A 12,315-nucleotide genomic window follows, 5' to 3' on the forward strand; every position below is an offset into this window, starting at 1 on the left:
TAAATCATCTACATAAGTATAACTTGGTGAAGGGGAACTGGACTAGGTGATATCAATACCATTTTACTTTCTTTGTTACCAAAGTGAAATAGTATAAACATTTAAATATTTCATGAATGCTTTGTTGATGAACATTTGTATTAAATTTGTTTGTAAATGATCCAGAGGCTTTAATAGCTATTAACTGAAAATGAGGCAATTGGGTATTGGGCCAGTTTAAAAAAAACCCAACAGTTCACATATATTTATTAAGTATCTATTATATAAGAGGTACAGCTAGGTAGACAGTGGATAGAGTGCCAGATCTGGAGTCAGGAACCTGACTCCATCTTCTTGAGTTCCAATAAATGTTCAGATACTTTCTAGCTATGTGACTCTGGGCAAGTCACTTAATCCTGTTTGCCTCAGTTTCCTTATTTGTAAAATGAGCTAGAGAAGGAAAAGGCAAATGACTCCAGCATATTTGCCAAGAAAACCCCAAGTAGGGTTATGAATTATTGGAGATGATTGATACAACCAAACAATGACAATAAACATTGAGATCACTTTAAAGTTTTCAAAGTGCTTTAAACACATTATCTCATGTAATTCTCTCAGCAACTTGGTGAAGCAAATACTGTTCTTATTTCCCTTTTAAAGATGGAGAAACTAAAGTTGAAAAGGTTTAAGTGGCTTCCGTAGAGTCATACAGTTAATAAGCATATTAGACAGATTTGAGCTCAACTCTAAATCCAATATTCTATCCATTGTGCCACCTAGGTTCTATAAAGGGGATTCTCTTTTGTGCTCAAGTTGGATGATTATTCTTCTGAGGACCTTTTCTAGCTTTAAGATTCTGCTTTCTATGATGCTGTAGATTGGTGAGCATGCCATTTATATCTGATGCAATCTGGTTAGACTGCACTGCTTCCCCCAAAGAGAGGAGGTGGGATACATGAACAGACATAGCTAAAATGACTAATGACATTAAATGTATCCCCTAACACAAAACAAATCTTAGGAATCTCTGTGTTTGTCTCTCTACGGCCTTCTCATGTTTGCTGTATTCAGTAGTACTTGGGGACTGATCTATATCTATATCTTCTCTGGCTAGAGGATTGACCAGAGCTATACCCACCACCAGAGGACTGACCATATCTGGACCCAGATCCTCCACAGCTAGAGGACCGATGTGAACTTGAACTATGTCCGTGTCGTCCACATCTCTCGGATTGACCACCTGAACTATATCTATATCTTCTCTGGCTGGAGGATTGACTAGAGCCAGATCCACCACTTTTTACTAGCCTAGAATAGTTTTCATACAGACAGATGTTTAGCTGCAATTAAAGCCCAAGACATTTGCCTTTTGAACAAAAATGTTGTCAACTCTCATTTTTCAAAGATCTCCTCTGTTCACTAGGGAAAAAGACATGATGACAATTTGTCATGTTGATTTTTAGCTTACTTAATAAAGACGTTCCTCAGAATCAGTTGGATAACATTGAAAAGTAAGTTCTGAGACTGAATCTCTGTCCTTAAAATTTTCCTACCCCCATGCCAACTTTTGCCATGGCATGAATCTGAAGGCAAGTTCACAACCCTGCCACAGTGGCTTTGGCCTTGAGATCTGATAATCTAATCTTCAGCTGCCTTTTTTCTACATTTGCCTTAAATCTCCCTGAATCATCTGAACCAAGTCTGTAAAACTCTGGGCTATATTATGGGGAATATTTTGTTTCATACTTCATCTCTTAGAACAGAACCAGTATTTGAACCTTGAATGGCCATAAAGCCATAATAATATATGGCTCCTCTATAATATTTGCCCATTAGATTAAATTCAGATTTAGATAAATGGATTATGAAAAATCCATTTCTTTGTATCTTGAGATACACCTGGGAACAAACTAGCAAAATTCTTTCCTATAAGTTGTGATGATGCTGAAAAGGATAGAATCAAGAAATTTATAGTTTATACCACTGTGTGGTCTTGGGCAAGTCCTACTTTTCAGCCTCATTGTTCTCAACTTTGAAAGGACCAAACTGGAATGGATTACCTCTTAAAAACATAGTTCAGTTCTAATATTGAAATTTGCTTATATTCTGAGTCCATTTAAAAATGGAACAAGTTGTGTGGTCTTAGTAAATCATTTAGCTTCTTAATTCTTTCAATTTTCTTTCATTAGTATCTGTGCACTTCAAAACTCTGGTTCAGAGACAGCTAGATGGCATAGTGGATAGAATGTGAGAACTAAGGTTAGGAAAAATTGATTTGAAATCTAGCCTTAGACTATCATAGCTGTGTGACCTTGCACAAGTCACTCAATCTCTATTTGCTCAGTTTCTTCAAATGCAAAATGGGAATAATAATTAATAATAATCATCATCCTACTTCCTAAGGTTGTGGTGAGAATTAAATAAGATCATTTTTATAAAGGGCTCAGCATAATGTCTGGCACATAGTAGGTGCTTAATAAATGTTTAGGGGAAAGGAATAATGGAGATTTCTTGGTAAATAGCCTACTTGAAATCAGTTCCTAGTTTGATATGAGAATGAAGCAGAGAAGACACAGGATAAATATTTGATAAACAATAGTTTATTATCAGTTTTCATGAAATCCAGCTTTTAGATTTTACCAAATGCCCTCAAGGGAACAGCAATAATCAAGTATTATAGTTGATCAAAAATATCATATGGTTGTTAACATACATTTTCTGTCCCCTTTTCCTGATAGTTAACATTCTCTAGAGTGGAAAGGTTGTGTAAGTGGCTATCTTGCCTATACTTTTTACTAGCTAGAATAGTTTTCATGCAGACAAATGTTTAGCTGCAATTAAAGCCCAAGATGTTTGCCTTTTGAATAAAAATGTTGCCAACTCTCATTTATCAAAGATCTCCTCTCTTGGCTAGGGAAAAAGACATGATGGCAATTTCTCATGTTGATTTTTAGCTTACTTAATAAAGAAGTTCCTCAGAATCAATGTTGGATAACATTGAAAAGAAAGTTCTGAGATTGAATCTCTGTCCTTAAAATTTTCCTACCCCCATGCTAACTTTTGCCATGGCATGAATCTGAAGGCAAGTACACAACCCTGCCACAGTGGCTTTGGCCTTGAGAACTGATAATTTAGTCAATTAGGAGTTAGGCAATCTTGCTTCTTAACTCCTTGGAAAGGAGTAATAATAAACTTTTACATCAGTAAATTGAACAATCCATGAGCATCCCTTCTCCCACCCCCACCCTAATCAAGCTTTACAGGTTAAAAAATGATTCCCAAGCTCCCAAATTGCATTGGCCCCAAATGGATACTGCCCCATATTTAGTGTTATACTCCATGGACTCTGTCTAATTACTATTTCCTAACCAAGGGGCTAAATACCCTACACCACTAAGTGGAACTGTTCTAAGAAGCTACCACCAGATAGAAGGCATAGAGTTGACATGTAGGTTTAAACGAAAAGGACAAAGGCAGTTTGCCCTGTTCCCAGAACTGAATGCCACAGTAAATGGCTTGGTCATAGTATAAATTTTTCTTTCCTCTTTTTCTGTTATTTCAGTTATTTAGCATTCATCTACCTTTTTACTTGTAGTAATGAAATCTTTGCTCTTGGCAATACTCATAGAGAGGAGTGATGCTACAGGGATATTGGGAACCTGAGTATGTTCTCACCCTTCCATAATATCCTCCTGTTCTCTGAGAACCAACTTCATCTTGGCTAGAGAGGCTGCACACTGTCTTACTTTCATTATTTCTATTCCCTGATGACTCATTATTGCTCTCCTCATACTGGATGAATGTTGAGCCAATCGTTTTTCTCCCAAACTCCCCACAGCTACCATTTGAATTACATCTTTGTCTCTCTGAACTACATGTCTGTCCACCCACACTGGATGTATGACTTCCAGAACTACAGTACTGAGCTGAACCTGAGCCATAAGTTCCAGAGATAGAAGATTGACACCCATATTGTGGATAGTCAGAGTACTGATCACATACAGACCCACATTGTCCGTAACTAGAGGACTGTTGTGAATTTGAATTGTATTGTTCTCCACAGTTTCCCGACTGACTGCCTGAACTCTGGCAAGTTGACTGGCCTGATCCAGATCCATAACTGGAAGGTAGTCCTGAACCAGAACTACACTGTCCATAGTTAGAGTACTGTCCTTGTTCTCCACAACTTACTGACTGACCACCCGAGCCAGATCCACAGCTAGAAGACTGACCATAGCTGGACCCTTGTTGCCCATAAGTAGAGGACTGACCTGAGCCAGACTGGCATTGTCCATAGCTGGAGGACTGATGTGAACTTGAACCACGTCTTTGCTGTCCACAACTCCCTGACTGACTACTTGAGCTGGATCCATGCCGTCTCTGACTAGATGACTGTCTTGAACTAGACCCATGTTGTCCAAAGTTAGATGATTCACCAGAGCAAGATCTGTGTCGCCCATAGCTAGAGGACCGATGTGAACTTGAACTACGCTCTTGTCGTCCACACCTCTGAGACTGACTACCTGAACTATATCTATATCTTCTCTGGCTAGAGGATTGACTAGAGCCATACCCACCACCAGAGGACTGACCATACCTGGACCCAGATCCTCCACAGCTAGAGGACCGATGTGAACTTGAACTATGTCCCTGTCGTCCACATCTCTCAGACTGACCACCTGAACTATATCTATATCTTCTCTGGCTGGAGGATTGACTAGAGCCAGATCCACCACTAGAGGACTGACCATACCTGGACCCAGACTGACCACAGCTAGAAGACTGATGTGAACTTGAATTATAGCTTTGTTGTCCACAACTCCCTGAATGACCACTGGAACCTGACCCATGTTGGCCAAAGCCGGAGGACTGGCCTGAGCTAGATCCATGTTGGCCAAAGCCAGAGGACTGGCCTGAGCTAGATCCATGTTGGCCAAAGCCGGAGGACTGGCCTGAGCTAGACCCATGTTGGCCATAGCTGGAGGACTGGCCTGAGCTAGATCCATGTTGGCCATAGCCGGAGGACTGGCCTGAACTAGACCCATGTTGGCCATAGCCGGAGGACTGACCTGAGCTAGATCCATGTTGGCCATAGCCGGAGGACTGGCCTGAGCTAGACCCATGTTGGCCATAGCCGGAGGACTGGCCTGAGCTAGACCCATGTTGGCCAAAGCCGGAGGACTGGCCTGAGCTAGATCCATGTTGGCCAAAGCCGGAGGACTGGCCTGAGCTAGATCCATGTTGGCCAAAGCCGGAGGACTGGCCTGAGCTAGATCCATGTTGGCCAAAGCCGGAGGACTGGCCTGAGCTAGATCCATGTTGGCCAAAGCCGGAGGACTGGCCTGAGCTAGATCCATGTTGGCCAAAGCCGGAGGACTGGCCTGAGCTAGATCCATGTTGGCCAAAGCCGGAGGACTGGCCTGAGCTAGATCCATGTTGGCCAAAGCCGGAGGACTGGCCTGAGCTAGATCCATGTTGGCCAAAGCCGGAGGACTGGCCTGAGCTAGATCCATGTTGGCCAAAGCCGGAGGACTGGCCTGAGCTAGATCCATGTTGGCCAAAGCCGGAGGACTGGCCTGAGCTAGATCCATGTTGGCCAAAGCCGGAGGACTGGCCTGAGCTAGATCCATGTTGGCCAAAGCCGGAGGACTGGCCTGAGCTAGATCCATGTTGGCCAAAGCCGGAGGACTGGCCTGAGCTAGATCCATGTTGGCCAAAGCCGGAGGACTGGCCTGAGCTAGATCCATGTTGGCCAAAGCCGGAGGACTGGCCTGAGCTAGACCCATGTTGGCCAAAGCCGGAGGACTGGCCTGAGCTAGATCCATGTTGGCCAAGCGGAGGACTGCCTGAGCGCCATGTTGGCCATAGCCGGAGGACTGCCTGAGCTAGATCCATGTTGGCCAAGCCGGAGGACTGCCTGAGCTAGATCCATTTGGCCAAAGCCGAGGACTGGCCTGAGCTAGATCCATGTTGGCCAAAGCGGAGGACTGCCTGAGCGCCATGTTGGCCAAGCCGGAGGACTGGCCTGAGCTAGATCCATGTTGGCCACAGCTGGAGGACTGACCTGAGCCTGTCCCATGTTGGCCATAGCCGGAGGACTGACCTGAGCTAGATCCATGTTGGCCATAGCCGGAGGACTGACCTGAGCTAGATCCATATTGGCCAAAGCCGGAGGACTGGCCTGAGCTAGATCCATGTTGGCCAAAGCTGGAGGACTGGCCTGAGCCTGTCCCATGTTGGCCATAGCCGGAGGACTGGCCTGAGCTCGATCCATGTTGGCCATAGCCGGAGGAGTGACCTGAGCCTGATCCATGGTGGCCATAGCTAGAGGACTGGCCTGAGCTAGACCCATGTTGGCCATAGCCAGAGGAGTGACCTGAGCCTGATCCATGGTGGCCATAGCTGGAGGACTGGCCTGAGCTAGATCCATGTTGGCTATAGCCAGAGGAGTGACCTGAGCCTGATCCATGGTGGCTATAGCCAGAAGACTGATGTGAACTAGAGTAATGTCCTGATCCTCCACAACTTTCTGAATGACTGCTGGAACCAGATTCACGATGCCCATAGCTAGAAGACTGACCTGGCCCTGACCCATGGCCATAGCCAGAAGACTGCCCTGAGCTAGATCCATGTTGTCCATAGCTAGAGGACTCACCTGAGCCTAACCCATGTTGTCCATAACCAGAGGATTGCCCTGAACCTGACCCATATCTCCTATGGCTGGAGGACTGATTTGAACTTGAACTTTGTCTGTGTCTTCCCCAACTTTCTGACTGACTGTTTGAGCTAGAACCATGTCGTCTTTGCCTGGAAGATTGACCTGAACCAGACCCAAAGTTAGAGGACTGCCCCAAACCTGTCTCATATTGTCCATGGCTGGAAGACTGACCTGAACCACATTCACATTGCCCATGGCCTGAGGACTGTCCTGAGCCTGACTGATTTTGTCCATAATTGGAGTACTGCTCTGAGTCAGAACCACGTTGTCCCTGGCTTGAGTAGTGGCCTGAGTTTGATCCACCTTGTCCATAGTTAGAGGAATGGCTAGAGTTAGGCTGGTGTTGCTCATAGGTAGATGACTGCTCTGACTCATAGCTAGAAGAATGATGTGATCTAGAGCTGTGTCGTTGTCCCCTGTCTCTTCCTCTTTTAAACCCTTCTTCTGGTGCCTCAAATCTCCCTGTCTGGCTATTGCTGAATCCACGACTTTCCTCTCTACTTGAGTGGCTGGTGCCATATTCATATTCTTCTCCTCCAGATTTTCTGGAGGGGCTAATACTTGTTTTATGTCTCCTCCCCACCTGCTTATTTGCTTTGGATCCACTACTACTCCCTGAGTGGCTTGAACTTGATCGATGATGGCTCCTTCTTGAGCCCTCCCCATGCCCTACATGATATGAGGAATCATTTCTTTCCCCCCCTGGAGAGCCAGACCCTTGTCTGTGGCTCTTGGTCCTGTATGAATGCCCAGACCTGGATGACCCATATCCTTCTCTTGAACTCCAGCTTGAGTGACTGGAGTCTGACTCTTGCTCTGTTGACACTTCCTCTTCCTCTGATTTGTTTTGTGACTCCTGGTGATGACGACCTTGGTGTTTCTGCTTTGACCCTGAAGCATGGCAATATTCATTGACAACAGATTTATTGCAGGCCATGGTCAACTTGAATACCATCAGCAGATATTCAGTAAAGTCCACTCTTCTGTCATGATCCCGGTCTAAGATTTGCATGAAGACATCCACAGTATCAGGATTGTTGGGATTCTGTATAAGAACAAAGTATAAGCCTGTGAGTCTGATGTCTATTCTTCACTTACTAAGTGAAGGAAGATTGTCAAAATTTATGTATTGGGAAGACCCCAGTGGATAGTAGCTTCATTTGGTCTGACAAAGCTCATAGGCATTAGGCAAAAAGAGATGGAAAGAATGAAAGCACAGGGATAAAGGGAATAAAACAAATGAACCTGGTGTATAAAAGGAGTCATAATATTCAACATAATATGTTGAATGCAAATCAAGTATTTTGGGATCAATTATCATTTGATATGATACCACTTCACATTGTACTTAGCACATAGTAAGTGTTTTTATAAATGTTTACTGACTGACTAAATGTGATTAATTTCCTATTAGTTACTCATCTTAATTTCCCTAGTTTGATTTTGGAAGCACTTTGTCACCTGTAGGGCCAGAGTGCCTGAAATGCTATTATTCAAAGGTTGATTGTTCTCTTCAGGGTTTGTAATTTCTCCTGGGAGAAGAGGAAGAGACCCAGTCAAGAATACATTCATATGAATTAGTTTTCAGATTGCCTTTCTCTGGCCAAAAAGAACTTGGGGGGGGGGGGAAGGAGAACCCTGTGCTAAGGTAGGGTCAATGATAGGGATAAGTATCCCTGTGTCTAAGAAGGACATAGAAAAATTAGAGGAAGGCATCTGAAAACAAATTTCATCTACATAATAACACTTTTTTTTCCAGGCATGTAAGTAATTGTAGTGATTAATTAACTTATCTTTTATTTAGTGATTGTTTACTTTGTACAAGTATTGTCCAATGGCTACAATGCTGTGTTCATGTTGATTCATATTCAGATTCCATTTTTCATACTAATTTTGTGACCATGTTTATAATGATCACTAGGATTATAATATTATATATTAATACACATGATACATAACACAAAAATAACTTTATAAGTGCGTTTAATATATAACATTAAAATATTTCATAACAAAATATTTTATAGCATAAAATGTATAAATATAGTAATTGTTTATAATGGAAAGGATTTATATAGTACTTTAAGGTTTGCAAAGCATTTTATAAATATTAGTTTATTTTATTCTCCCAGCAATCCTGAGAGGCAGGAACAATCATTATCCTTGTTATACTGAGGAAACTGTGAGACTGACTGCCCAAGTTCTCACAGATAGTACCTTTTCTGAACCCCAGTTCATCTTGTATTCATGAATTTGAGTTTTTGAACTCCTGAAATCAGATGCTTAATAAATGTTAGCTGTCTTGATTTGAATCTCATTTCATCACATTTTGCTCAGTGCTCTACTATGCCAAGACCTTTTTGGATCCTGATCCAAAGGATCATCAGTGTATAAGCTTTCTATTTAGCAGGAAAAAATTTAAGGCTGAATTGTTAAGAATTAGAGAAACCTGACCAGTGGTTAAAAAATATTCTTAAACTTAAAGGTAGTAACACCATAAAGAAAGGCAAGACTATCATTGAGCCTTCCCTCAGGGTCACCTGGGTCTGTTATCTATAAACTAGGAATATGATAGCTCTATTATAGATTCATTGGGAGGTTCAAAGGAAGTAATTCATGGATAGTATTTTGCAAACTTTAAAACATCACATACATGTTAGAAATGGTCATTACTATGTCAAATTCTGGAATGTTGCGTACTAGACTCTGAAGTGGGACACTGAGAATGTAAATCATCTTTGCCTGCTACTAAGCAGAAAAAAAGAAATCTTTGGGCAAGTCTAGCCTGGATACAAAACAAGTGATTATCTGATAGATAGAACTTACCTTCAGAAGTGGACCCATCTCTTTATTCAAAAGTTCCTTAAGTTCCTTTTTGCACAAGGTGTCACATTCCTCATCCTGGCCACAATAATTGTAGAAGACATCAATTACGGTGACAATGCTTTTTAAGAGCTGAGACATCTTGTTGTAAAGTGAGGTGGACCTGAAGGGTAGAGAAGAGCCATTTTTTATTTATCCTATTTTTTATTTATAATTATCTTATTTACCATTGCTTTTTCCTTCCTATACATCCTTGGTACTCATTATCAAGAAAAATAGTCATGCTTATATTTCATAACTCTGATCGCTTTCATCCCTGAAGCCCCTTACTGGCAAGGAATGGGATGGGGCTGATTCAACTCTTTTGTTATAATGAAACACCAATTGAGAGGTTAAGCTACTCATCTCAGTTAGTCAATAAAGACCTATTTATTAGAAAGTCTTGATTCTTACACAGGTATTAATACAGAAGGATTTCAACTTTTATGTCCTTTTCCTGGGGAAAGATTAAATGACTTGCTGTGTTCTGAACTCCCCCATATCTTTTGTCTGCATTTACATATGGTTGTTTCTTATTCATTGCCTAAGTTCATTTCAATAACCTAGATTTAGCATTTAGAGGTGGTATTATTTGGATTTGTATTGCATATTTCTAGTTAGAGGTAGCAAGGTAGTACTGTGGTTAGTGTTAGGCCTAGAGGGAAAACTTGAGTTCAAATGCAACCTCAGATTGTTACTAGCTATGTGATCCCAGGCAAGTCATATAATCTCAGCCTGCCTCAGTTTCTTTAACTATAAAATAGGGATAATAATAACATCTATTTCACAGGGTTGTCCTACCCTCTTGTGAGGATCAAATGAGATATAATTGAAGGCTGGGGATATCTTTTGCCTCTTTTTGTATCCCTAGTATTTAGTTAGTGCCTACCACATAGAAGATGATTGACATTTCACACATAGACTGCTTAATCCATACTAGTTTCACTCTCTCCTTCCACATTCCCTCCCTCTTTTCTTCTCTTCTTCCTTCCTCTCTCCCTTCCTCCTTTTCTCCTTTCCTTCCTTCTTTCCTTCTTTTCTTCCTTCCTTCTTTCCTTCTTTCCTTCCTTCCTTCCTTCCTTCCTTCCTTCCTTCCTTCCTTCCTTCCTTCCTTCCTTCCTCTTCCTTCCCCCATCCCTCCCTCCTTCCTTCTTTCTTTCTTCCCTCCCTCCCTTTCACTGGACTAAAATCAATGACATAATTATATTTTATATACTTATAACTTCAAATAGGGATTTTGAATTTGAATACATTCAACCACTTCACAAGATTCATTACTCACTCATCTCTGGACCTTACTGTGTATGACTTCATCATTCTTAGAATCTATACCTCTCTGGATTTGGACTCTAAATTGCATTACTTTTTTTGACTGCATCATCATACTGCTGACTTATAATGAGCTTATAGCTCTTTAAAGCCACTAGATCTTCACTGTTGTTTAATCATGCTTACTGCATTTTGTATTTGTAAAATTGATTCTTTTTTGACGCATATGATCTCTTTTGAATCTTATCTTATTAGAATCATCTTATGGTTTTAGCCCATCATATTCTTTTTTTGAATACTAATACATCCAATACATTTAGTTTTCACTTCACAAGAAAAAAAATTAACAGAAACAATTCAAGTCACAGGAAACTGATTGAGAGTTGATAGAATATCTATAAATTTAAAGACATTGACACTGTAGAAATCAGCAAGACATCACTACTATTTCCCCATCATCTTCCAGCCCATTTGAAAGAAATAGTCCAGCAATGCCAAGTTTGCATCAGTGATCTTAGAAAAAATAGATTTCTTTATTTTTCCCCATGATAAAGAGGAAGGTGCACTATCAGTGATCTTGGGGCAGTTAAAGGACAACTTCAAGTAGCCCACTGTTTATGAGCACATTAGCAATATCATAACAAAGGGAACTTTGAGGTCATCTTGTCTAATACCCTTATTTAGAGATAAGACTCAGAGGCTTAATGGCTATTAAGCAGAGTTAGACTCCAAACTGTTTTTCTTACTTCTCTTTCAGTATTCTTGTTGCTATATTATCCCAATTCCTAGATTTTCACTTATAGTGATCATGAAATGCTATAATATTCATCCAGCTAGGTAAATTGACTTACCCTAGTTCATCAAAGGAACGGGTAGGATGGAGGCTGAACCAGCTTGCAGGGTACTTACTGTCTAAAATGCTGTGAGTTTTATAGAGGATTTAAAGTGTCTACCTTAGGATGGTAACACCCACTTTGTGGGATGACCTGATTCATTCCCAACCAAACCCAAACCTCCACCCCCATCTTTAGGAACATTTATTTAGTGAACTGCTTTCTTACCTACTCATCTGTGATTGCATAGGCAGCTCCCCTATTTGGACCAGTATCAGCCACACCTTTCAGTGGATTTGAACATTGTACAGTAGGGCCTTTATTGTCGCCATAAACTTTCTGAGGATAGGGATTATAAGGTTTAGAGATGGCAAGAGGCTTAGTAATCATGTAATTCTACCCTCTTATTTTACAAATGGGGAAACTGAGATCATGTCTTGTCCCTCTTATATTTTCCTCTCTTAGTAGTAGAAGGATCTTTGATCAGTTGCAGCCTCACATCCTTTTTCTCCTGTCATAGGACAGAGTCAGTTCAGGGTGCACTCAGGGTTTAACCCATCAGTTTAAAAAACTAAATTTTTTTTTCAGTTCTAGACTACCCTTTGGCTGAAAAGAAAAAAAAAACACCCAAGAAATTTGTCATCCCCAAAGGCT

At 41.2% G+C, this 12,315-nt stretch overlaps 1 protein-coding gene across 1 annotated transcript; it reads right to left on the minus strand.

The window, feature by feature from the left end:
* Positions 1-2,559: 2,559 nt before the first annotated feature.
* On the minus strand, positions 2,560-11,739 carry LOC100921096 (hornerin-like). Its single transcript, XM_031967560.1, is given in 4 exon segments — positions 2,560-5,960; positions 5,993-7,742; positions 9,524-9,683; positions 11,680-11,739. Coding segments are annotated over 3 exon segments (4,284 nt in total). The 5' UTR covers positions 9,662-9,683; positions 11,680-11,739; the 3' UTR covers positions 2,560-3,564.
* Positions 11,740-12,315: the final 576 nt, after the last annotated feature.

Source organism: Sarcophilus harrisii, chromosome 4 (assembly GCF_902635505.1).
Source record: "Sarcophilus harrisii chromosome 4, mSarHar1.11, whole genome shotgun sequence".
NCBI classification, from domain to species: Eukaryota; Metazoa; Chordata; class Mammalia; order Dasyuromorphia; family Dasyuridae; genus Sarcophilus; species Sarcophilus harrisii.